Source organism: Falco biarmicus, chromosome 4 (genome assembly GCF_023638135.1).
Source record: "Falco biarmicus isolate bFalBia1 chromosome 4, bFalBia1.pri, whole genome shotgun sequence".
In the NCBI taxonomy this organism is placed as follows: domain Eukaryota; kingdom Metazoa; phylum Chordata; class Aves; order Falconiformes; family Falconidae; genus Falco; species Falco biarmicus.
The window spans coordinates 27,461,828-27,489,310 of NC_079291.1; the positions used below are offsets into that span (position 1 = coordinate 27,461,828).

Sequence of the window (27,483 nt, forward strand, 5' to 3'; positions counted from 1 at the left end):
CTGACAGAGTGGGTAGCAATGGCAGTGGTTAAAAGTGGATTAAAAAAATGTCACCTCTTTTTGTTCAGCACAAAAGAGAGTGGCATACAGGCGTAGCTCACAATATTTAGTATGAGGGTAGCAGGATTTGTAGGTAGGCTCCCCACACACACACACTTTTGTTGTTTTTATAAATAAGTGAGTGAACAGTAGAGTGATTTATTCCACACACACCCCTTTGCAATTGGTGCGTGTTACAAGTCCAGTGCCCTCATTCAGGGTGCTGGTCATCCAGCTGTGGGCCAGTGTGGGGAGCAGTGCCTATGGTTGTCACCCCCTCTGTGCAGAAGCGAAGTCACTCTGCAAGGGCTTGAAATCATACAGCCTTTCTGCGCTGGTACACAGAACTTGGGCTGTCGCTGCTTCTGTGCCAGCGGGACTTTTGCCTCGGTGTTCAGGAAAGCTGAATAGGTTCGGTGAAAGTTGGCACAGGCATAATCTAAAAAAGGCAAAAATTGGGAGGGAGAAAAACAGGATACAAGGAAAAGGATGTGAAGGGAGTGAAATTGTTTTTGACCCCAAAGCAGAAAAAGAGAAAAGTTTCTGGAATAAACCAATCTAATAACTCCAGTGGAGCAACTGTTACTCTGTCACAAGAAAGAAAGAAAGCAGGCTCTGTAGTAGTAAAGACAAAAGAATGTGATTTGACTCTGCAAGTTCCAGCAGTATCTGTGGGAGGATTGATGTTTTCTAATTTTATAAGCTGCAGCAGGCATGTTAAATGCTGGTGACAGATCAGATTGGAATTGTGTGCATTAAAGTATTTTGAGTGGTAAGAGAAAGACAGACTGTCCCAAAAATACAACTGAAAAAGAGTCAGTAAACAACTCAGTGCCATTTTTTTTTTTGTTAAAACATCATCTGTAAGATCTGACAACAAATACTTGTAATGAAGAAAGTGACAGATGCGAGTGTCAGCATGCCTTTTTTTTCTGATGCTTTTAATTTTAGGGGGAGGGGGGAAACATGCATAATGTGATTTTGGGATGGTTTTGTACAGGAGGGAATCGTGTGAGGAGCATGCGTGGATTGATGGGGGTGTCAGCTCCCGGAGGGAATTCTTAGGATGGTGAAGAATCCGTTTTGAAGAGTTAACACTGCTAGCAAGTGAGTTACTGAACCCACACCCCCTCTGCAAGCATCTGCTCTGATTGGCACCAAGGGGCCAACATTGATCCATCATTCCAAGCTTTGCAGCAAAGCAATGAAAGCAGCTGTACGGGCTGTGGTTCTGCCCCTCGTCTTGTGAAAAGGTTACTGCTCTCTGACTTTCTTTAGAGTCAAAGTGTTTCAGATTGAACACCAATTTCTGACAAAGATAGGAGCTGGAACTGTGCTACACTGTCCTTGGGCTTGGTGGGGTACTTAAGCTTCTGCTGGCTTAAACAAATTGGAATTACATGGGCAAATCCCTCCTCGTTTCCTTACTCCCTCTTCTCTGCCCTGCAGTGGAAGCAATAGGGAAGAGTGTCCATGATCATGTTTGCTGTAATGAGCCTGTCCTCTGGGGAAACCCTTGCAGCATGTTTTAATGTTAATCTAGTATCAATTGATGATTGTAATTTATATGCTTTAGTTCTTGTTCATTAAGTGACCACATGCAGGGTTCTTGTATTTTGTGTGTTCCCCATAAAAACCCATGCATTTCATTAAATCTAAGCATTAAAGGAAGTGCTTCCCGGCAAAGCAATATTCTAGCAGCATGTTGCAAGTGTTACAGGAGGGTCCCAAGGTCACAAACTCCTTTCAAAGGTTAATTAAGTCTGAAAGAAAGGTATTGCGTTGTAATTAAATGGTAATGAGTTGAGAGGCCATGAATATTTGGTATATAATGCAGTACCACAAGGCAAAGCCAAAATAATCTGCAAATTTATTATTTTATTTAGTATTCTATTATAAAATACCCTTGGGTGTCCGTGTAATTTTTATTCTCCAACTTGCCTATGACAGAAGGGGGATTAAGTGGTCAGCGCTGTCATGCATATATGTGATCATAATACACCTCGGGACTGGTTTCAAGAACTCTAATAGCATTCCCGACATGCTGAAGAGGGCTTTCATCAGGAGGGTGATGCCTTCCCCGTTCTGCGGGATCTCATTTTTAATCAGAGTGGAAAGTGCTTTCTTTGCCACATTCACACTGGAAAAGCAGTGGCAAGTTTTGAGTCCTTCCAATAGCGCCAGCAGAAATACAGGCGCGTGCGTGACCCCATTTAAGAGCTCATCAAAATTTCCCTTTTAGTTCTTGTGCTTCTGGGGTTTAATATTTCAGCATGTTCCAAGTGTATTAGGCAGGATCTTGGCACAGGGCCACAGACAAGTTGTCAATCCAAATGTCGGGGTTTTTTGCTTTATTCCCTTCCCTCTCCCCCTTGTAAATCAGCTGATTTGGACGTTCATGCACTGGCTTGCTCCAGTCTTATCTCTGGAGAGTGGATAATTTTAACTCTGAACATATTATAGGAATCCAGAGGACAAACACATGGGTTACCAGTAGGCTGTAGTTTTCGTTCCTTACTTCTGTGTTTTAGAAGTAATTTTCATTATTTATTTTTTTTGGTTTATCTGAAAACTGCCTTTGTAAACTGTTTTTCCCACCTTGTGAAAGAAAGAGATGGAGAAATCTGCTCATACATACTCATCCTTGGGCTAGACAAAGGGTGGGCACAAATCCAGGAACCTGCGTTTTGAAAAATTCTGTAAAAGTTGAGGCTCCTTTTACCTTACATCAGCCTTTCCAGGTAATGACACCAGCCGGGAGTACAACTGAAAAGAAATTGTTGCTCTTCTATCCCGCAGCTCATGGATGCTGCAGCCGCCCTTCCCGAGCCTGGGACCCAGCTGGGCCCCTCCCCCGCAGCTCTGCAGGGGGACTTTGTGCACCGCCCCCCCTTCTCTGTCACGGACCTAGGTAAGAGAGGGGGTGGTTTAGGATGTTAGGGAGCCATTGGCAAAAACCACTGGTGGTGGGACCCCCCCAAAGCGCTGCAGCACGAGCCCCGGCAGTCATTGCTCCCTTGCGCAGGCGTGCCGCAAGTCCTGGAGTGTGTGGGGTGAGTTTGGAGGGGGGAACGGTCCAAAATCTTTGTGCCTTGTTTTGGGCACATAAGTACAAATTCCTGTGAGTTACGAGCTGGCTGGCTGTAACTGGCTGTGCAGGCTTGTTTTGCATCTGAGCTTAACCAGGTATTTCACAGCCTAGGATTTAGGTGATGGGTTTGCTTACAGGGAAATGGGAGTTCTCTGATCATCTTCGGGAGTACTTTCCATTTCTCTCTGAGGACAATTAGGAAAAGTAACTTCAGTGAGAGTTTCTGTGTCATTCCAGTAAAATATGGGTCCCTTACCTCATTATCAGGCAGACGGATCTATTCCTCCCAACTTTACACATTTTTCAAAAACTTATCAACCTGGGAATTAATGACCTGCTGGTATTAAAATGTGTGGGTGTGGAGAAAAAAAATAATAATTACCAAGTAGTGAATTTTACATAGAAGGAATGGGCCACACTGTCAGCCAGAACTTCACTCTTCAGTTAACTGACATGTCTAATGATGGTTACGCTACATCATGTCACCTATGGTGGTCTAGAGCATCTCAATGCACACTAAATTCAGAGTGTCTGGTTTTCAATTCCTCTGTGTCCAGTCTTCTAGAGCATTTCCAATGTTTCATCCGCTCAGAGTTCTCCTCTCCCTTCCTGTACCGTAAACAGCTACACACAGCAGCAGAGATCTCAGACCTCTGAGTGTCTTCCCTCAAGAACAGCTACCATCACCGTATATAAAGGGAATGGCTTTTAAATAAGAGCTCATCACTGCATTTGTGTTATTTATGGGTAGAACTGTGTCCTTCAGATCTATTTCTGATTCTATAAAAGAAGTCAATTAGTGTGTTGAAATTTAATAAAAGATTAAATGGAACTGGTAATGACAATAATAGTTGGATAGCAGTTGAGGGCTTTATAAATATTTTTTTAATCATAGTAATGTCAGTTGATGGGGGGGGGGGGCTGTATTGTTAAGCATTTCTTATAATAAGCAGGGCACCACCAGCACCAGAGTTTACATTAAAAGGTTGTTTTCAGCTCTTCTACTTGATAGAAAATTAATTGTACAGACCCCAAGACAGGGACTCTGGACTATGTGCTACTTACCCAGAATGAGGGATTTTCTGTCTGAGAGGGTTTATAACCCACATAGGCAAGAAAAGGGAAAGGAGGGTCGGGGAGGAGAAAGACTGAGGACAGAGCACTCTGTAGTATCACGTGTACGTTTGCAATGTTTCTCATGCCTCAGTCATGTGTGTGGTTCTTTCTGTGATTGCCATGTATGAATGTCAAAGCAGTAAATCTATACATTGACCTGCCTCTATTTGATACCTGTCAGGTAGGTGGTTACCTAAATGCTATCATTTGTGCTCTGTAAATCCTGTATGGGGAAGTGACGGTAAACTAAGTGCTGCAGCTACAACCCGGCGGGCTGACTCAGGCTCCCCCCCAGCCCTCCCTGCAGTGCATGCCACCAGCCCGCTGGAGCTGTAGGAGTTTGGGAGATGGCTTCCATCACCGGCTGGGTGTTAAGGGCTTATGCAGTGGGCTTGCCTGGCAAGGGTTTGGTAGCAGGGGGGCTACAGAGGTGACTTCTGTGAGAAGATGCTGGAAGCTCCCCTGTGCCCCTTGGAGCCCGTGCCCACCAGTGTCCTGGCCAGGGCTGAGCCCCCAGCCGCGGGGGCAGCGCCTCGGGGTGACATAGTTAAGAAGGGCTGGGGAATCTGTGACAACTTGCAGCTGGGAGAGAGGAGCAGACTGTGAGGCGCAGCCCTGCAGCCCCCAGGGCAGGGCAGGAGGGGGCCGGGGGGCTCCAGGCACCGCAGCAGAGGCTCCCCTGGCCCATAGAGCCCCCCAGCCTCCGGGGAGCCTCCGGGGGATCAGCTTCCCCCCTGCAGCCCGGGCAGGGGGCTGTGACCCCTGGGCAGCCCGCGATGGGCCAGCTCCGGGCAGGGCCTGCGGCCCCCTGAGGATCGGAGCCCGGGCTGGGGCAGGGCCTGTGCCCCAGGGGGGACCCCGGCTGTGCCCGGGGGGCTGCGCCCGAGGGGGCCCCACGCTGCGGCAGCTCATGGGGAGCTGCAGCCCCTGGGAAGGGCTCAGCTGGGGCAGCTCATGGGGAGCTGTGTCCCCTGGGGGGGAGCTGTGTCCCCTGGGAGGGACCCCAGGCTGGGGCTGGGGCAGGGCAGGGTGTGAGGAGGGAGCGGCAGGGAGAAGGTGTGATGGGCTGGCCTGTCCCTGTCCCCCGTGCTGCTCCAGGGAGGGAGGAGGGAGAGCAACCGGGAGTGAAGCTGAGCCTGGGAAGAAGGGGGGAGGGGTGGGGGGAAGGTGTCTTTCTGATTTCATTTTAGTTGTCATTTCCCTGCCCTGATTTGAGTGGTAGTAGATTAAACTCTTTTTCCCCAAGTCGAGTCTGTTTTGCCCGTGATGGTGATTCCTGAGCGATCTCCCTGCCCTTACCCCGACCCACAGGCTTTGGGTTATATTTTCTCCCCCCGCCCAGCTGTGCAGGGGAGCGCTCCAGCAGCTTCGGCTGCACCGGGCACCCAGCCCGCATCAACCCACCGCAACTTAATAGTGGTTGTGGCACGTACCTACTTGCTTTACTGAAAACACACTATAGCACCCTAGCCTGGAGGATGGGCTCGGGAGGTGGGTGCATACACACACAGAGGTTTCTCGAACACAGCTAAGGCCGTTGTAGCTGAAGCTGGTATTGTCCAGGAAACAAGCCTAGCCACTGCTACCATAACTACTCTGCTGCCCATCTCTGAGCTGTTTTAACACTCACTCAGGTTTATATACACTTCAGTCAACCCAGTTCTCTTTGTAGCCTTGGAGACCCTTCACAGTGTCCTTTTGATTTCTTTTGGCCATTCTTGCATTTTCTTGGTGTTTGGGTTTTTGTGGGTTTTTTTGTGGTTTTCTTTTTTACTTTTTTTTTTTTTTTTTTTTTTTTTTTTAGTAAAGATTAATTGGAAACCTGTTCAATTTTAAATGAGGTAAAAGTAACAAATGAATTTTACAGCCTCTTCTGAGCCACAAAGTCTGAATATAAGTATCAGTTTCCCTCTGAATCTGAGTTTTGCATTGAACTCCTTGTGGGTTCTGACTTGCTGGCTGTGCTGCTGTCACAGGGAGCCAATGTGGAGCTTCCCTGCGCTGGGGACAGAGCTGCCACGCACGTGTGCCCAGTGAGGCCATCTGTGTGCAGGTGTGAAGGGCTGGCACCTAGAAAGGACTTTAGCGTGGGATGCACGTTTCTGATGCTTGTTAGTGAGTTCTATAGCAAAGGCTTTGCAGTGGTAGATGTCTTGTTCACAGACCTTGCTTTCTCACAAAAATGTGCTGCCTTGATGTATTTGCTGTTAGTTCGTTCTCAAGAGTTAGGACTTCTAAGTGTGTACCAGAGAGAAAAACAGCACAGAGTACTGTGATTGTTGTGATAGCTGTTGTATGTTGTGCTTAGGATCAGTATTTCCTTGGTAAAATCAGTTTAATAAGCTGCAAGTGAAATACTGGTAGGTCAAATGAGGACAGCGTGGCCTCAATAGCCACTGCACAGGTATGAGAGAATGTTGGAGAAGCGACAGCCTGCTTTGTGGTTTTAATATTTAGCAGCTGAGGGCTAAATGGTGAAATAATTAATATAAACTAGATTTTCAGTTTCTCTTAAGTTCTCCTGGCTCAGTTAGCTGCTGGTGAGTTACTCCAGTGTCAGGCAGTAGCTGAAGCCAGGAGAAGACTGTACCTTCTGAGCTGGTGCTTTTGGGGGACCAAGGAAGCTCTGAGAAACAAGAAGGGCCTTTCAGGGTTTGGCACACTTTAGCCAGTGCAAAATTCCGGGTTTTTTCCTCCTAAGAAGCATTTCCTACCCTTATATGGAATACTATGGCTGTGTCATTGCTCTTCCCCTTTTCAGCTGGGTCATCCCGGGAGGTGCAGGGAGCTCCCCTGTGGTGGTGATGGCCAGTGTCTAAAAAGCCCGTTTCTTTGGGGGGTGGGGGGCAGGCATTGAAGCTATGCTGGCTGCCAGGAGGAGCAATCTGACTGCAGCAAAGCTAAAGGAAGATGTTAACAGCAAGATTAACACATTTCCTTGTGCTTGGGAGAGGCAAGGGAAAGCAGACGGCCTGTATAGTGGCCAGGGTGGCTCTGCCACAGGTTTCCTTACATGTAGGTTTGGTCGCTAATGAACAGCAGAAAGAAATAAAAACCTAAGTCCAGCAAGTCACTGTCAACCAGACATCTTTTTGTGTCTTATTAAGGTGCAGAACGTAGGTATAAACTTACCTGTTCATTTTAGTAGTTTAAAAGTTTTATAGGAGGTAACAGCAGGAGAGAGATGCTTTTTCATTAGATGAACGTGTTTTGTCAGTCCCTCAGTCTTTATCTCTTCAAACACAGAACAAATAAAACCTTGATAGAAAAACTGTTTCAACTGAGTACATCAGGTTATGATCAGAAGGCAGATTTATGTTTACAGGAGAGCTGAAGCTTTTTTTTGTTTCTTATTTTCAGCCATACATCAAGATTTTATAAAAGAGGTTTTTATTCTTTAATTAGAGCTTTATCAGAGGCATTTGAATTGCAGCTCTGCTCACTAAAATGGTTGTTTGAATGCCTCTTCTCTTACTTGAGAAAGAGAGAACTGCTTGTATGTGTTCATAATGGTAAATGTGCAGGCTTTGCAGACTACAATATCCATACTTGTGCTTCGGATCTGTAGGAGTGGTGACGCTGTGAGGAGGGCAGGACGAGGATTAGCATAGGATCCCTGCCAGCTGCAGAAGCCTGACCCAGCTGTGGTGCTCCATCCCACTGAAGACAGGGACACTAACTAGTATATTAAACACTTTTCTACCGGTTCCTTTGGAGCTCCTAAGGCCTACCTTTCACTTTTGCAGTTAGTACTAACCTTAAAAGAATTTCTATTAAACTTTGCAGTACGATGATGTTGAAATTACAAGTTCCAGAAAACAAATAGGGTCATACATTGTACTGCTGAATCGTGGAGAAATGGGACAATACTTCCTTGAGTTAGCCTGATGAAAGTGAGGATGCTTTTTGGTAAAGGTTACTCAGTGTCAAATGGAGGCTGACTCTTATTTTGTATGCGCATTTATCTTCTGCTATCTCTCTAATTAATGCTTCTGTGCTGTGCTGGGGAAGAGGTGCCAGGTACCTTTTGAAATGTTAATGCCAGTAGAGTATCCTGGTTCGCTGTCAGTTCCAGAGAACCTGCTGCAGAGGTCAGCAGTGAAAGATTTAATAAAACTTCTGTCTCCCAGGGACTTACCAAATTTCAGCCATACAGAGACAACAGACTTCAAACAGCTGCCTGCCGTTATGTGTCTTTTCTCTGGTCCTTGCTGTGTGGGCTTACATTCCCCAAAAAGATTAAGTGATATGTTTTGTTCCTTTTTGTAGCCCAAGTGTTTTTCAGCATCCTCAGTGCATTGCTTCTCTGCGAAACGTTATGTACCTTAGTGTAAGGGCTCAAAACCTGAAGAGATTTTATTAATATATTTAAGGTATTCAAGCACATCCTCACAAAAAACCCAAAGGGTCAGAAGTTTGCTCAGTTGCTGCTCTGTGGGCAGTTAGCAGGACAGAAGACCTCTTCATTAACGACATGGGAGTCACCTTTGTCTTTCAGTAGTTGTATTGTCATCAGATGTTCTGGTTTCCTCCTTAAGGCTTCATGTCTTCTGTGTAGGTGTCTTTTCATACATTTTTGTGTAGCAGTTTACCTTTTATGACTGGTCATCCTCCTTATAGATAGGTGTCAAGGTGTCTCTTTTCTGGCCATGAAACAGAAAAATTAATCTATAATATGATCTGTACATGGAAATCAGAAAAGAAACTGCACATAATTAAGAAGCATAATTAAGACTTTTGAAAACCTGCAGATTGCTCCTTGCCTGTTGCTCAGTAAGGGGATAAATCTTTTCTCATAGCACTTGTGAGTCATTGTGTGGAAAGGGCTCTAAAGGATTTCTACTACAAGCTACTTGCTGCAGTTTCAAGCCCTGAAGAAGCAAAGGGCTTCTTCGAATTCAGCCCCTCCTGCATGTTTTGGAAGTTTTTGGAAGTACATAAAGAAATGCTAAACTCAGGGCAGGTACTTCAGGTACTCAGGTGAGGGTGAGTGAGTTATGGAAGCAGTGAAATCCCAGTGAACATCTTGCACATGTAACTGTTTGGTTGTTCTTGACTTTTAATTGTTCTTACTGGTGTGAAAGTTGACAGAAAGGACAGATAGAGTTAAAATACTAGTCATCAAACCTGACTTTTGAAACCGTATAATGAGTTTTCAAGCCACACTGTAGGGTTTCATCATAACTATCTAATTAGGAGGAAAAAATGTAATATGTGTGTTTCTAGCTTGTCTGGGAAAGAAGAGAAATTGTTTCTCTTGCCTTGAAAAATTTTGTTCTCACTTTGTAGCAGCAAAATCCAGCTTAAGTGGCATGCCATGAAGAAGCCCTGAGCTGGCTCTGGCTTCTAGTGCTGCCTTTTTGAGACCAGTATCTAAATTGCAGTTTGTGTGCTTTGTCCCTGCTTTCGTCTAAGTTTTAGATCCAACCCCTTTGATTCCTCACATGCAGTCAAAAATGGTGATAATGAACAGTTTACCATTCTCTAAGGTAATGGCTGTCTCTCCTCAATTTTTAGGGCAAATTCTGCCATCGGTTGCTTTGACTTGAAAAGAGGGAAAACAGTTTTGGGTGTCTTATCGTCCTGTATCTTCTCAGTTAGCCAGATACCTTCCCCTCTCTGAGGGAGCTGTGGTTACCTTGCTGCTCTTCTCCTCCCTTTTCTCTGGCCTGGTGTCCTAGAAGACCAGAGTGGCACTTCTGGATGCGTACTTATGCTTCCCCAGCTTTCAAAATCATGTGCTCGTGAGTGGCTCATGCTGAGGCACTGGTGCTTATTCAGGCACTGGATTAATAAGCCACCCTAAGCCATGCTGCCCTGTGCAAGGATGAAAACTCACAGCTTACACACACACAAACACACACACCCCTTTCTTCATTCCTTTTGCCAAGGATCCAACAGCAAGAGGTGGTGTTTGAGCCTGTGAGATGCTGAGTTTCTTCTGAGAGGTGCTGAACAATTTCAACTTTAATTGGCTCAGAGGTGATGGCGACAACACTGCAGTCACGCATCCTTCATTTTAAGCCATGCATCAGTCTGTAAACAATAAAAAAGAAGCCACAGAAGCAGCAGTCTCTGGGAGTTGCTTGTCCTGTGCACACTGGGGTTTTCCTGAAGTACTTGTACTTACCTGAACACCAGAGAGTGTTCAGCATCGTAGAAAACAAGTGAGCAGTTCTTAAATCTCAGAGCATTGCTTTATGTTGTACTGCATCGATTGTAACTGGAGAATGGTTTCAAATATTGACAATTAAAAAGAAAAATGCAACAGTTTTAGCCATCATTAACACTTTTGTTTGTCACTGAGGGATAAGGTTTTGAGGCAGAGCATTAGCTGCTTGATTTTCGTTAATGATAATGGGAGCGAGTTGGCTGTCCCCTGCAGAAGATGTCCCCCTGATGTATGCTTGGCATAGTAGTTTGAGCTGAGAGTAATATATTCTCCAATTTATTTCAGATATTTTTTTTATTATTTGCAAGGTGACACTGCATACCAGGCAAGCATAAATGAATGCGTTATTGCTCTCGTATCTTCACAGGCTTTTATCTTTTTCTTTAAATCATAGCATTTGCAAATAAAATAATACTTTTATGCTCTTTAACAGTAAATTTTTGAAAAGTAAGGAGAAAAGAGGCTGTTCTCCAAGGCTGCCAGATCTTGCCAGGTACCTTTAACCACAAAGCTACCAGACTGTAATCCATAGGTTTGGTAACACTCTGTGCCAAGAACTCTGACAAAGATGCATGTGAACCTGCTGTGTATGCCTCAATGTATGCATATACTCACTTTCTTTGCTAAATTGGGGTCTGCAGTACTGTTGGGGGTGGGTGTGTCCCACCCACCCCCACCCCCCCACCTTTTTTTTTTAATTGTGTTAAAACTCATCTGGGTTTATTGTAATGTACAAAATATTGTTTAGGAATTATGTTCTGTGTAAGCAGTTGCTTAATGAACATTAGGGGTTGTTAAGGTCTTTGAAGAAGGCATGGGCAAATGGGTTGGGGTTGTTGTTTCTTTCTGAATTCCTCCAGCAACTAGCACAGCATTGTTGTCAATGCCACCATGTTGTACAGGGAGAAGGGAGGCTTTGTGGATTGAAATAACAGGAATGTGAACCATGGAGTCCAAAAAAGTAAGCTAGCTGATTTCAAGAGAGTTTTGATTAAGAAGCAGAGGGTGAAGGAGGTAAGGACGGTGCTTTAGCTGTTTTTTAAAGGCCTGGTGATAATAAGTTATGGGATCCTTAGTGTGATCTGTTCAAGGTGAACCAAAACAAAATGCTTTATGGTCAGTTTGAAGTTTGTTAATTGCATTGGTATTTAGCGTTTGGCTTTTGAGTTTTAGGTGTGCCCCTTACTTGTGGTAACCTTGCAGGTAGTACCAAGAAGGTATTTATAGATTGAATAGACATTAAATCTGAATGTATCTCGCAATCTAACATCTCTCCTTTCCCCAGCAATGGCCCTGCTTGCATCTAGATGGGTCCTCTGTGTATGCTGCTTTGAGGCAAAATATAAATGGCATCTGCTGGTGCTGTACCTGTCTCTGAGAGTTAAAAAGACACTGATCTTCACAGCAGTTAACAGTATGCTTTTGACAGATTTAAGCAGACTCAACAACTTTCTGATGAGAACAGCCCTCGCTTACCCTTCCAGTCAAGACCTACAGTCAGGCGGGCGAGCTGGAAGTGCACCAACACTTAGCAAATATAGATTTGGAGGCATTAATTTTTGTTTGTTGTGTTGGTTGTTGTTTGGTTTTTTTAAAAACTATGATCTTAATATTTATCCTGAAGTAATACTTACAGTCCTTTATCTTCTGTATTCCCAAGTACTAGATGCTTTTAAAAGTCTATGCTGATTTCAGTGACTTTGCTTCATGTTAAGTCTGTAGCATTTTATCTTCACTGTATTTTTTTCTGCTGGGAAGTAGATTGTGTCTGTCTGTTAGTCCCAGGTAAAAGACACCAGTTTTAAATTTATTTTTAGTAGGAGGAAAAAAAAAAAAAGCACAGGGAGCCCACTCTGTGCCCTGGAACGATACAGCAGGGACATGTACAGCTTGTCTGCATGAGATTGTTTTCTGTGCTGTAACTGAAGGAAGCAAAGGGTACCACAGATACTGCCTTTAAACATTCATGTCTCTGATGTTAACATTTGTTTAAAAAAGGTTAATTGCAGGCAATTATGTGCTAAAGGAGCTACATCCCAAGAAAAGTCAATAGTACTAGGGAACTGTAACTTTGAATTAATGATAGAACTGAACAATTATGTCAGAGGAATTTATTTAAGGAGGCAGCACGGTTTTTTATTTTAAACTGCTAAGGTGTGCTGTGTTGTTTTTTTGGTTTTGTTGTGGTTTGTGGGTTGTTTTTTTTCCTTTTCATACCTATATAAAAAGCCATATTTACAACTCCAGACTGAATTCTCAAAGTGAGTGAACAAAGAGCCAAGTATTCTGATGTTTTAAATTTAATACCTTCTTCATTAGTGTTGATTATTTAAAAACAAAATTGCTTCTTGAATTAAGCTGTATCCATTAGATGCGTTTCTTAAAGGCAAACGAGGCATAGTTGTGCTTACTTAGCATGAGGACCTCAGAGTTTAAGTACCTTATATTTATTTTGTAATCTGTGTCTATGGTAAGAGTCGATTACTGTTTTATCATACTGGTGACTAATATTTCATTAGTGTATCTTGAAACTATGGCAAACGTTCTGGAATCTATTTTTTTCCTGCTCTCCAGCTCAACGTCATGGGGGTTCATAAAGCTGTTCAGGAAACATTCAGCTTTTATCCAAGTTGGATAAATCCCCTAGCTGGGATCCACCTCAAAACTGCTCAGAAATAGTGCTGTTTTTCCTTGGTAAGCTAGTTAAAGGTTTCATATTGAAACTCTGGGAGGTTTTGTGTTTGGTTTTTGTTTGTTTGTTGTTTTTTTTTTTAATATTATATACATGAAACCTAAGCAGGCTGCTATGGAAGTGCCTTTAGGTCCTTATCTGAAAGCAATCCTGGCCCTCCTGACACCATACTCATTTTAGATGGATTCTGTATAGCTCTAAAATACTCCGATGAGAACAAAAACCGAAACAACAAAGAAAAGAAATACTACAGGGAAAAAAAAAACCCACCCAAACAAAACAACCACCAAACAACCCAACCCAACCCTCATCCCCAAAAAAAGGAAAGAGAATGAGAAGAGAAAGAAAACCTCTGGCTGGCCCAAAGGCTCTGGGGATTTTTGTATTGCGCAGTGCATGGCATTTTGCTGCTTGACAGCTCTAGAAAAGGCTGGGTAGACTAGACTGATCTCACAGGAATTTTATACTCTTAGCCCTATTAGGACTGCGGAGTTGGCTCTCTCCTGATCAATGTCAGTGTGAAGCAGCAGAGAATCAAGCCAGCTGAGCTGGTCATGACCTTATCTGCATAGTGATAATTAATAGCTAATAAGACTGGTAAAACATGGTTCTGAAACCCAGTAGGCTGCATCATCTGAACTGTTTAGAAATTAAAATTTTAAATTGCACTTTGAAAAGGAATTAAAGACATCTTTTGCCATCATGGGCAAGAAGATAACCTCCTTTGCTAAAGGATATGTGCCATATATGTCACTAAAATAATGTCATCTTCAATACGGTTATGCTACAGAATAGGAATTATTCATGAATTTGAGGTCAGAGGGTAGGAAATCATGGGTTAGACTAATATAATACCTATTTTTAATCTGTACTTTAAATAAGGGCAGCGATTTTAAATCTTGTGGAGGGGCCTTTCTTGTTACGTTTTTCTGACAGAATTTTCTCTGCTCACATAGTAGTAAGTTTGAGATGTGATTCTGCAGAGCCTCTTCTCCTGGGTTAGTCTGTCCTCTGTGGTAAATACGAAACTATTCCAAAGCAAACAAGTGAAATCCAACTATTACAAAATATTCTTAAATTACTTTAGTATGAGGGGGTTTTCCATATATATTTCCTCTCAACTCTTTCCCCTTGTTCTGTGTCAGCTAGCGCTGAAGTTAGTCAGGCTGGGACAACTTCTCACATGATGGCTGTTCTCTACTTGTATGAATTGGAGAAGAGCTTTGACTCAGTTCTGCTCCCCTGAATCAACCAGTCTATTCTGCAGAATTCAGGAGGACCAAGTCCAGTGCAGCTTTTGGCTCTTGACTGAATGTTGGGTTGCTCTTGCGGGTCCGTGTAGTCAGCAAGCTACAAAGAGCAGCCGTCCTCCAAAGATAAAGCTGAAACATTTTATGATGTTTGTGAGGCAGACAGTAGAAGTCAAGATTTACTCATGATGGATTTTAATTTTTTTGTTCATAGGAGTGACTTTCTGAATTTTCCTTGTTTCTGGTGTTTATAATATTGAAGGAGAAGAGAGGAAAGAACTCTTCTCTTCATGTACCTTCATGTGAGGCTTAGACTTTTTGCAATTTTGAAGTTCCCAGCCACAATTCATTATTCTCTGTTAGTCACTTCTGGCTTTGTGGTGGCTACAAGTGAACAATTTAGAGGGGTCGTTTGAAACATGTTTCCTGGCAGAGGAGATGCATTCAGGCAGCATGGCCAGGAGCCCTGACAGAGCGTGTCAGAGGAGCAACTGAGATTTGTGTTTCTTTTGCTTGTAAAAAATTCAGACAGAACTTCAGCTAGCTTTTGTCATGGATATGGTTTTATTTGGGATGAGAGCAAAATCTGTGCAGGTGCATTTGATTCTGAGAATATACTTTTTTGGCTAATTCTGCTCCCAGTTATGCTTCTTGAAATGCTCGGGAGAACTGAACTGCATCAAAAGCAGCGCGACCAGCAGGTTGAGGGAGGTGATTCTCCCCCTCTGCTCTCATGAGACGCCCCCTGTAGTGCTGCATCCAGCTCTGGGGGCCCCAGACATGGACCTGTTGGAGCGAGCCTGGAGGAGGGGCACACAGATGCTCAGAGGGCTGGAGCCCCTCTGCTGTGGGGACAGGCTGAGAGGGTTGGGGCTGTTCAGCCTGGGGAAGAGAAGGCTCCGGGGAGACCTTACAGCAGCCTGCCAGTACCTAAAGGGGCCGACAAGAAACCTGGAGAGGGGCTTTTTCCGTGGGTCTGTAGTGATAGGACAAGGGTTAGTACCCTTAAACTGGAAGAGGGAAGATTTAGAGTAGCTGTAAGGAAGAAACTCCTTCCCATGGGGGCGGCGAGGCGCTGGCAGGGGCTGCCCAGAGCAGCTGTGGGTGCCCCATCCCTGGCAGTGCCCAAGGCCAGGCTGGACGGGGCTGGGAGCAGCCTGGGCTGGTGGCCTGTGTCCCTGCCCGTGGCAGCAGGCTGGACCTGATGATCTTTAAGGTCCCTTCCAACCCAAACCATTCCATTATTCTACATGATTCTGTGATTTAAAAGCACTGCAGTCTGTAGTTACTGTAGCAAAAAAAAAAAGGAAAAAAAAATGACAAAGACACTTTTGGACTTTACGGGCTGCATTTCAGTAAGTTAAACAACTTCAGGAGATCAGCTTTTTAATCAGAGTGGATGCCTGTGTGGTCCCACACGGGCTGGCTGTGGCAGCTGGGCTGTGGCTCCTCCTGCCCAGCCGGCTGGGACACTGCTGGGGCTTGCAGTCAGGGCCGCCACTGGGACACCTAGAGCAAGCTTCCTTTTAACGTCTTTGTTTCCATCAGAAAGAAATGAAAGGAAAATAATGAATGGAAAGAGAATACCTGTAGGTTTTTTAGGCTTGCTGTATTGAGTAAATATTTGGTTGGGAAACTTGTGGAAAGGTACAAAGGCAGCAAATTAAAATCTCAATTTTGAAAATGCAATATTTTTTTGTATGTTGAAAAGGTTGATCTCGACAAAGGAGCAAATCTAATTTTCTGTTTAGTTTTTGCTGGTTTTGAGCTATACTGTCTTGGGTGTATGAAGTAGAGTACTGGAGCGTTTGCATTTCTTTTAGCTGGTTTCTGCCTCCTCAATAAAACCCAACGCAGAAGGGAATGCCCTTCCCCCCGCTCTGAGTGTGGGAGAATCACGTTTGGAAAGATTATTTTTAGAACATATCCTTTTATAACAGCCTCAGTAACAGCAGAGAGCAGGGAATTTGAAATGCCATCATTGGTTGTGAACTAACACAACAATTGTACTTATCGGCTTCTGCTGGAGCAGCTTTTGGTTTTCAAAGGAAATGGTGGCCAGTGACCACTTGAAATCTTTGAACGGTGCCAGAATGTGAGGTTTTAAAAAGTTTTACCGATGTTTGTAGACCTGCAGCATTCTTCTAAAATCATGCAGAAGAAAAATATGTCCCAGTATTCTTTGCCCAATTCCTCGTAACTCAGCTTGAGCTGTACGCTAATTTGCTGATGAACCGTCACACCCCTTGTAAAGTGTAGTAACCTTGGAAAAGAGAAGCTCTGTGTTTAATCTGTTAGAAAACACCGAAATCACAGCTTTAATTTCAAAACTCAATTCAGCCTTATCTGTTGAAGCAGTGGCAACACTTTCACCTGTCTTCTTAGCTGCTGCTTAAAACTCCAGGAGTTGTGCCAGATGGAAAGCTGTATTTCTCTTTGTGGTGGATCTTTCTGGTTTTTGTTTTCGTTTTTGTTTTTTTCCAAAAAAATCTCCTAAACTATTCTTTCTGTAAGGCAGTTGATGTTTCATTATGAATTTGGTAAGAATTTATGCAGTAAATATTTTGAAGCATTCTGCTCTACAAGAAGCAGGTTAAGATAAATATCACAACATTATTTCTGTGAGTTTTGCAGCAGTGTTACTGTAAAATGATGGTTGGGATTTAATTCAAGTTAATACACATTTTGTACATCCAAGATGTGACTTAAAAATCACTGAGTACTTGGTTTCTGGTTTTTGTGGGGGAGTATTTTTAATAATCAAGAAGAGCAGAAACCAGATGACATCAGTTAACAACTAAAATACAAATCTGTGGAACATTTGTGGCATGCCAGCTGTCCAAGAAGCAACATCATCATCATTTTCTGATAAATAATACCCTCTGAGGCTTGATGTACAGCACTCGGATATACTTCTTCAAATACTTTGCTGACTGAATGATACTTCGAAAGATGTTTGAGAGTTCTCTTTCTAGAACTGTGCAGATCCAAGTCTTGCTTTGCTGACCCAGGGAGGTGTGTTAAGCAATGAAGCAATGTAAAGCTCCTTCAGCAAAGAAGGGACATTAGATTTACCAGATTTAGTTTGTCTGTTACCCTATTTAGTGTCACCTCATATCAACTCGTGTTTTAACGTGCTTTTAAATAACTTTTAGTCCCTTGAGAGATTAATGCTTGTACCCCTTAGTGCTCTTGAGAAAATAAATATTAAATGTAGTAAGATGGATTAATTTTTCATTTCACTGCTCATTGCTTTCCTTTCAGCTTCTTGCCTGATTACATCAGTGGTGATTTTGATTCCATTCAGCCTGAAGTCAAGGAGTACTACAAGGTCAAGGTAAATTAAATCTCTTTGATGAGTTTGTGTGTGGTAGAGCATTGTAGGATCCAACCCATTAGTGTCCCGGTTGGTCATTAAGTGATTCTGGCTCCATTGGTTTCTTTGAGGCTTCAGTTGTGAGGCACCTTCCAAGCTCAGATTTTGTGCTCTGCCTGGCACCCTACTAATGCTTACAGTAAACACGGGAGGTGCGGTACTGCCCGAGTCCTGCGTAGGGTGCAGTTTCATAGCACCAGCTCAAGACGTAGCTTGTACTTTGCTGGAGTTTATAGCAACTAGAAACTAGGGTAAAACTTCCTGAAAAATCTGTGACTTTTTTTGCTTGGTGAGATACAGAGCAATAAAGATTTATGTCCCATGATGCCCATATGGCTGGCACCCATGGACTTTCTAGAGTGAGTTTCTCTGTGTGATTTTTGCATGATACAACTTTACCTTTTTAGCAGGAAGCTGCAGATGGAGACATCTGCCTTTTTCACCACCCACTGAAGCATTGAATTACGCCCCGACTACTTCTACTTCACTACAGGAGCGCCCTCCTTAATGGGTTTTTGGACAAGTTCCTGTATACATTAATTTATTCCCAGTGTAGCCACTGTGTTTCTAGTGAGCAACATGAATGTAAACTTGCATTTCTTAGGTCTTAGGGCTCAAAGTTTTGCGTTTAGCTATTTGGTATTTGATGCTCCACCTGCTTGCCTGTGCTGAGCGTAGTGCTTTACCCTCGTGCCTTGGACAGCAGGTTTTGTGAATCCAGAGTTTGACTCAGAGTGCCAGCGCACCTTTGCAGTAGGCTGAACCTGCGAGAGCAGGAAGCGTTTGATCCTTGTGAACTGCAGGACTCAAAGTTCCGTGATACGTCGGCTGCTAATTTAATGTGTGAGGCTGAAATTTGCCTAAAAATCTTCCCCGATGGACTCGGGATCAAATGGTTAGAACAAAAGGTTTCAAACAGTGCAGGGAGGGCTCGAGGAGTGTGTAGGACTGGGGTTTAGTCCCTCTCTTGAGGACTGTGTGGGTTGTTCTACCTCATTTGTTTGGAAGGGAGAAGTGTGGAATGGCCGTCCATCCTGGGAGAACAGCTCAAGAAAAATGCTCGGGAAGCTTTGGGTTACAGCTGGGGAAGTGAAAATAAAATAAAAAGCTTTGGATTAATGCTGTTCATCACAGCCTGGAAATTCATGACCTGTGAGTTAATGGGGAAACTGCATGGCTCTGTTCAGCACAGACGGTGGCGTTAATGCTTATATAAACTGTGTGTTTGTAGGTAGGTGAGTCCTACTAGAGAATGCAGGTTAAGGGTGGCTGGACAGAGAGAGGGGAGGGGGAAGAGGCAGGAGGGGGAGGAATACGGTAGAATAGGGGAAGGGATAGGCAGAGCTAAACTGGTATTACACTTTTTCATGGGGATTACTCTTCTGGCCACTGCATCCCTTTTGTCAGCTCCATCGTATCTGACTTTGACGTGCAGTTTACATCTTCTCTGTGAAAGGGCAGTGAACTTTCTGCTTCATGTGGAGTTGATACACCCATGCGAGTGCTGGGCTGGTAGGCTGTAAAGAAAGCAGTGTTTCATCAGGATTGTAAAGGTGTACCGAAGGGTATAATCTAGCCTACATATTCCTTGCCTGGTGTCCTTGCACATGACTGAGGGAAACACAGTTTAAGTTTAGAATTTTAAGTTTGGGTGTACATGGTAGGAAAAAAAATTTTTGGTTTTTTTGCTTTTTTAAATTAAACTTGTGTAGTCGGAAAATTAGAATGGTAAATATGGGTGAGTATCTTAAGAAGCCTTGAGAAAATAATGTAGTAAACCACAGAATTTGGAGAGACAGGTATGCTGCTTTTCTTGTAAAGTATCTTGCCCAGTAAAGCACCCTTTGTACTCCAGGTGATTTTCAGTCACTGTCATTTGGCAACGTGCTCTGTGTTGATGACCCAAAATAGGTTAGGACTGCTTAAACAGGCTGTGAGAGAGCCTCAGGTGAGTAGATGGGTGCAGGGCCACTGGCTTGGGGAAGCATGGCGTCACGTTGGGACTTAGGGTGGCTTCCTGCGCTGTCCTTCCTCCCTCACCAAAGCACTCCCTCACCCGCCTGCAGATTGCACCCAGGGACCGGGTAAGCCATTATCAGGAGATAATACCGCTGTATTGTTTCAAGCATTTCTCTTTTATGAATAGGAAAATGGAAGAACTGTAGTAGCAAAGCTTAGGCTGATGTGATGTTGCTGTTTTCAGTAAGCAAGTGGATGAGAATCCACAGTCATCCCACCTGCTAATAACTGATTGGTGTTGCCCTGCACAAAATAAAGCCCTTTTGCATGTTAGCTTTCAATATTGGTTGCCAATAACTTTGGCATTTGCATGCACCTGCAGCCTTCCCCTTCCCCAGTCTTGCTTTCAAATCGTCACCCTTGCTTGACTGGGAAGCCTGAACTATTCCTACCACACAGGATTACATGCAAGCACATACATTTGTCATGTGCTATTTCTCCATTTCAATTGCCTACGTCAGTACCAAGAATGTCATTAGTTAGCTGGGCTTCTCTGAAGTTGAACATGTTACCTTCAGGCAACAAAATATTTATTTTTCCTTTGAAATGTGCATCTAGGTAAGCATTAGGTCATCAGCACCAAATAAGAATATTCTGTCAGCATTCCTAACGTTTCTGCTCCATTTGCTGCCAAGCCACCTTTCCCATTCCACCAGGCAGCAGGCTGTCCTGCCTGAATTTTCCCCATCCCACGCAGTTGTCTTGAGCTGCTGCCAGACTCGGGTTAGTAATGACTTAGAGTGTAGCTATAGCTTTAGTTTCCAAATTCAGACTTTCTGCGGAGAGTATTTTACACTGTAGTGTAGATTTGAATTTCTTGGTGCCCCTTGGTTTTTTCCATGTGTACCTAAAATGTAATTTATCCCCAGATGTTACACAAAGGAAAGGTGACGCTTTTTGAAGGCACCTACGTGGGGTAAGTCAAAAGCTCTGCTGTCTGGCTGTAATATTGCCGTGACCTGCAAGGAAATGGGCAGGGGGTGGTGATGGTGTTTGTGTCTGCATTCCTTTGTATGTGTATAACAGAGTAATTCATTACGGCCAGCAGAAATGAGAAGCTGTCACATGCATAGAGTGAATATGAAGGAAAGTGAAACAAGCAGCAAGTGCTGAGAGGTATTCACCCTCTGCACTCCCATCTGCCTTTATCTGTGATGCACAGGGAATAGTCAAGCCAACTTTTCTGTCGCTTAAGTTTGAATGGGTTGCTGTAGATTCATGTGCCAGGTGAAGGGAAGGGCAAGCTGTGGTGGAGGAGCTGGAGGTTCCTTTGTGTAACATCTGGGGATAAGTTACATTTAGGTACACATGGAAAAAACCAAGGGGCACCAAAAAATTAACATCTACACTACAGTGTAAAATACTCTCTGCAGAAAGTCTGAATTTGGAAGCTAAAGCTATAGCTACACTCTTAAGTCATTACTAACCCTAGTCTGTCAGCAACTCAAGACAATTGCGTGGGATGGGGAAAATGTGATGATTTAATTTATACCTAGAATTAAAGTGATTATTTTTTCTTTATTTTTTTCTTTGTGTTTTTGAAGCTGAAGGTAAGTTTGTCTGTGCTTTTTAGAAACATGCTTGATAGTTCTGTTACGTATTATATTTACAATGGAGTGCCAGTGAACTTTATTACTTATTTTTTCCTTTCTTTTAATAGAAGCTACCCGTATTGACAGAAATTAATACATCATGACTATTTTTGCCTATCTGAAGATAGCACACCACTGGTTAAGGGGAGCTACTTTTTCATAGTAAAGCTTATGGACATTAATTATTGAGTTATAAAACATACTCATTTACAAGTGTTTGTCAAAGACAGCCTACTGCAGTGCTGAGTAAGAAGGGGGCGTATTAAGCTCAGTGTGTGAAACGAATTATGGTTCTGTAAGGTATTGTCTATAAGCAGTTGCATCATCATCATGAAGCAAGGACAGCTTCACGCCAGGATGTTGCTGCTAGGCTTGGAAGGTTCTCTATCTCATTTAAGTGACGATAGCAAGAACAGATATATGCCACTACAGGAAACACATCATACAGATTCCCAAAGCCAAAGGTTTTTTGCTGGAAGGAATATCTTTAAGCCAATTCCTCTGGCATTTTCAGTTGAGCAAGGATTATGTGATAAGTGTTTCCATTTTCCCTTAAGGAGGGTTATCGCCATTGTGTCGGGGAACCTTATTTAACTAAAGTTCACAAACATGAAGCGAATAAATCCATTTTTTCTCTGATAGGTGTGGCATGACATAGTTAATGAAGAGATCTAAAGGCCAAAGTGCTTTTTTTTCAGTTGTGTTGGAAAGTAATAGGCTTATGAGTGGGATGTGTAAGTGACGGCTTAGGTGTGTTAGGCTTTTGGGAGAGGATAAGTAAGCATACATCAGAGGTTATTCAGCTCTTTATTTCCTGCAGTCTTGGGTTTGCTTCTTTGGCTTGTCAAGTAGGTACTTGTAGTCTTCTATTCTTTATATTAAAAAAATCAGTATTTCCCCCATTTCTTGAAGTGTTAAGTAATGTTAAAACTGGATAACACTGCACCACAACTGGAAATGGAGTATCATGTTTAAATTTTCCTTTTTAAATCATATTGCACTGTAAAGGAACTATAAAGACTAACAAGTCAATATTCTTTATTCCATATATCTTCTGTCATTGTTAGGTATTGAGAAGAGTTTTTGTTCTTTTATTATAAATATGCATGCTCATATGATCCCATAATAATTGCAGTGGCGGTCTTTCCCTGTGTAGTCTGGAGTGCATTGGAAATGACACTGGACAAAGCAGGGACGACTTGTGATATTTCTGTCATTGCAGTTTCATCTGTTTCTTGCTTTTGCTGAATGTTTCTATTATTGAAACCTTTTAGACATTACTTTGAAGTTAAAGCAGCCATTTGTATTGTTATGCCTCAAACAAGGCTTAGTTTCTGAAGCTTTGAGACCAAAGTCATTATCTAAAATTACACCAAGTCTGTACTTCTGCCTAGAAGCAGGAGGTTGAATCCAGTGCCCTTTGAAATCTAGATTACACTATTTATTAAAAATCTAGTTTGGTTTTTCTGCTGAGCAAACTTCATGTGCTATAAAAGGCTTCTGTAGACTTAGCAGGCTCTGCTTCAGATCTGTAATTAAATGCTGTAAAGTTATTTACAAGTTCACTGTTTTTCCTATTCTCTTTTCTTTTTAAGCCACATACAGCTACTTATTTTTCCAGGCAGTTCTGCAGCTGTAGCACTTTGCCTTTCCTTTTTCTATTACACTTCCAGGGTTTAATGGTTATCAAGGCTGTAGAACTGCTTAATAGGTGTGGTGTGGGTATTGTCTTTTTGTTCTGTGACGATGCTCCTATAATTAGATTTACAAAATGTATTTGTAGCATTGAAGTAGTACTTGTACATCTAATTTCTACACTTTCTTGATAAACTGTGTATTTTATTGTCATATTCCCTGCTTGCTTTCTGAGCCCAAAGTTTTGAATAACTTTAGTAATTCACATTGTTAACTGATTTCTCTCTGTTGTATTATTACAATTTAAATACTTGCAAAACCATTGAATTTTTCTGCGACTTAAAAATTAACTTTCATACCTAAATGGTTTTTTTTTTTCTGAAAGTAGTTTTTGATACAGAATGGGACTTTAAGAAGCTTAACTCATTTAAAGCAGTCTTGTTAGACTGAAAATTTTTCCAGGAAAAACACGATTCGTTTTAGGGCCTGATTCCTTTGTGAGAGGTTTTAAGGTTTCAAAAGGAGCTGTAAAATTTGTGTAGGTGGATCTGAAACACTGCTGTTGAACAGGCTACTCCTACCTGACAATCATGCCTTAAGCTTTCAAGCAACCCCTTGTTTTATGTGTCCTGCTGAAGGCATCTCTGACAACTCTAAAAAGTGCTGTGCGAATCCCAGTTCAGCTTCTGATGTGTTGAGGGTGCCCAGTGGCGCCTGGTCTTACAATCAAGTTGTAATTTTTTTTCTACTGATGTACATTCACTGAAAGAGCCTCACTGTTTTAATAAAGATAGAGGTTCATCAAGGGAAAATGATTTATAGGGCTGGGATGGTCCTGTTGTGAATAGCTCAAACTGAATAGGACTGTATATGCAGTTTGGACTGGAAGCTTTCTGTATGTCTTAGTTCTGTAATTATTCGATGGGAGCTTTCATAAAATGGTTCCAATCTTGAATAGTACATTGAAGATCTTGTCAAGATCGTGTAGCCAAGTGAGTTGTGTAGGTGGTTTGGGTTATGTGGGTTTCTTATTCATGCCAAACAAAAGCAATAGCATAATGTTCCAGAAATGTCATAAATTTGTAAGAGATCCTGTGCTCGGTGGCACTCTTGTAAAGGTGAACATGACACACAGTCACACTGGGTCAGGCCAGGGGTTCCATGCAGCCAGTGTCTGGTCTTAGCTGAGATGGTACAGAATACCATTGAAAGCATGTGTATGCACAGTGATGCTTCTTCGATACGCCTTTTCATCACCCACTAATATATGGCTTAAAGATTTCCTAAGTCAGAGGTGGTGTCTTTGTGTTTAATCACTTCACAGATTGATTTAATTTTTTCCAAAATTAGTCTACGCCTTTTCTTCAAACTATATACATGAAACTGCAAGCATCCACAGAAAAACCTTGGCAATATATTCCTCAGTTTAAGTGTTTACAGTGGAAAAAAATCTGTCTCTTGGGTGTTACTTTGGCTTTGAGCTTGATTTTTGATAGTCACATTTGATTCTCCTGAATTTTTATTTTGTGATGCGAGTGGATGAACATCCTTTAATCACCTTCTCACTCCTGTTCTGATTCCATTGGTATGATTCTGCCCAGCATTTCTGTAGGTACGCAGGGGGCTCTGTGTGTATGTGTGCAGGCAAACCAATGGGACATTGCATACGCTGTCAAACTTCTAAAATTGTGTCCAGCCTGTACAGATGTTCTGTGCCCTGCTGAGTTAATTAATGTGCGTATAATGGCTGGGGAGTCCTGTTGAAAAGAGTCTTCCGTAAAGCAAAGGATTTCAGGACTCTGGGATTGCTCAGTGCTGTTCTTATGTGCTGATGAAAACCAGAACCAAGAGAAGTCTCTGTCCAGTTCATAATATCACTCTTACACTTTCACCAAGGTAGCAGTTTCCAGAAAGCAATATATCTGTTTAAATGCAGATGAGATTTGTGAAGAAAGAAAAAAAAAACCCAAAGCAAACAACTCCAAAACCAGCAACAGGACGAAACAAATTCAGTTATACAGCCCTGCCTCTTTTTGAGTAATGTTTGTTCTGTGTGTTATGTTTTTTGTATTATCTCCTGGAGTTGCACATCACTCTTTCTGAACCTGAAGAAACAGCTAAGTCTTGTGTTGTAGGATCATTATAGTATCCTGGAGATGCGGTGAGTTTTGAGGTCGTCTGGAGTTGCTGTGTACATTTATTAGGACATGAGTCAGGCCCGAATTTATCTAGGAGGATAGAGAATGCAATTTTGACCGAGTTCTCATTCCTTAAAAAAAAGTGCTACTCTGTTTTCCTTTGCAGTATTTTGCTGCTTGTTATGTAGCTTTGGGAGACAGGGTATAGAAATTAAGAGATCAAACTTTTATTAGAGGTGGTTTGTCTTTCTTTTGCTTAGGTTCGAGATGACAGTTTGCAGGTTATGAGGTGTTTTCTTTCTTCTCACAAGTGCCTTAGCTGATACCCAGCTGCTTGACAGTAGAATATGCAAGAAAACAGTGCACCGTATAACAAAAATGATGCTGGTGGTATTTTAGTCTTGCATCCAATTTCAGTTTAATATTATGTTGCAGTATGAGATTTATTTCTCCTTTTCATTGGTTATGGCCTGAGGAGGGGAAAGGGTAGAATCTATATTGCAATAGAAGTCTGAGTTACTTCCAAGAGTTTTAAAAAAAATTAGTCTGGTGTTAATCTCTGAAAAGAAGTCATTACTCTGGTCTGTCAGCCTGTGATGGAGAAAATAACAGAAAAGATTAAAAAAATAGAAATGTATGGAATTAACTTCATTTCCACTGCAAGGAGCAAAAAAAGGTGTTTTAAACAATGACAGCTTAATCTGGAGAAGGAAATTGAACAGAGCTGTTTTGTGATTAAGCCTCTTCACACAGAAGAGACAGCTTAAATACGGTGCTAGTGGTGGAAGACTCAGATTTTAGGTCTTTTTAGATGTAAGTGGGATTTATACATCGATCTTTTGTTTTTAGAGAATTCAAGACAAACTTGTTCCTGGCGCACAAGGCTCGGTGCCCGTGCCTACCCACTGCTAATTAGAGCCGTTTCCAGCAAAGCCCCAGAACCCCTGGTCCTGCAGCTCATCAGGTGTTGTTGCTGCAGACTCCAGTTCAGCCCATTTGCTCAGTGGGGTTTGTAAGCTCCATTCCAGTGTGGGGGAGCCCGTTAGGCAGCCAAAGCACAACTCTGGCCAACAACTGGAACACAAACCTGATCGTTAAGCAAGAAAAAGGTCCTCAAAATCCTGATGCTGTGATTTTTAAGTATTTTAAGCAGCAGCTTGGCAGCCTCTGCAAATTTGTGCATCTTGTCAAAGAGGAGTCAGGCAGCGCTCGTCTCAGCAGTGGGGTGAAGAGGTGCAGTCTGCTGCTCATTCCGAAATAGGAAGGTTTGCTGGTGGGCTGGAGAGGAGAAGGAGTGGGAGGAATGCTTCTGACATGCTTTCAGGGATCTGTAGGGAGTATTTTGGTTGAGTGCATTCCCTTGCTTTAGAAGGAGCGTGTGAACTACTCAGGATCATTCTCCCTAACCTCCAAACTCCAGAAGCAGATTCACCAAGGCCACCATAAACTTTGCAGCTTCATCTTTGACACTGCCATGAACTTAAAAAGGCACAATAAACTGGGATGCACGATCCAAGGGCTACCATGTCTTTACTTCCATAATGTTGGCCTGGTGGTGCTCACACTTCACAGGCAGCAGTGCAATTACAAAACCTCCAGGATGACAGTGCAGATGCCAGAAGGTTAGATTTGGTCTGGGTCCATGCAGGTAGGTGAGTGCTCTACAAGCCTCCAAATGGAAGAGGAAGAGGTAAAGATGTGTGTTGTTCAAGTAGAAAAGTTAAATGCTCTTGTAGCTTGCCGGTGAAACAAAGGATGAGCTAAAGCTGCCAGGTTTAAACTTGCCTGTATGAATTAACTTAATCATGGAAGTGTAAGGTTATTTGGCGTTTGATATGAACCAAAGCAGAGGTGGAGTTCAACAGAAAAATTCAGGTACAGCTTCTGGAACACAGACCCGTATTTTTCCTTACTGAATTTTGATTTGGACAAAACCATGCAAAATACCAGGTTTGGTTTTATATACCTTCACTCAGAAATACTACAAGATGGTGAAGGCTGCATTCACGTATACCAAGAGGAAATAGAACTTGAAATGTGATTTTTGAAAGAAGACTATAGAAATGCCGTTACTTGAGGGGGGGTGTGTGTGTGTGTGAAAAACATCAAGTTCTGGCAGCCTTAATTACAGCTGGGTGGGGATAGCTCTGCTGTTTGGAATATTTCTCATACTTTCCTTTCTTGGTACCTTCTCCTTTTGTTTTTCTGTCCTGCAGTTCCTGACAAATATTCTTTTTGCATCTTGCTGTTTTCACTGTCATCAGTAAGCATTTGAAGCTCTGCTTTTCTGTTTCAGTTCTGCTGTTGTCCTTGAGTGCTCAATAGAGCCCAGCTAAGAGGGGTTGGGTGAAGGTGTGATAAGC

General features: G+C 42.7%; 1 protein-coding gene across 6 annotated transcripts in view; it reads left to right on the forward strand.

The window, feature by feature from the left end:
* The window catches only part of TPK1 (thiamin pyrophosphokinase 1), a 313,220-nt gene that overhangs the window by 132,330 nt on the left and 153,407 nt on the right, over positions 1–27,483 (forward strand). For all 6 annotated transcript variants that reach the window (XM_056336205.1, XM_056336204.1, XM_056336203.1 and 3 more), the window contains one exon: positions 17,625–17,697. In XM_056336205.1, the coding sequence (XP_056192180.1) occupies positions 17,625–17,697 (73 nt within the window). The remainder of the gene's footprint in view (positions 1–17,624; positions 17,698–27,483) is intronic.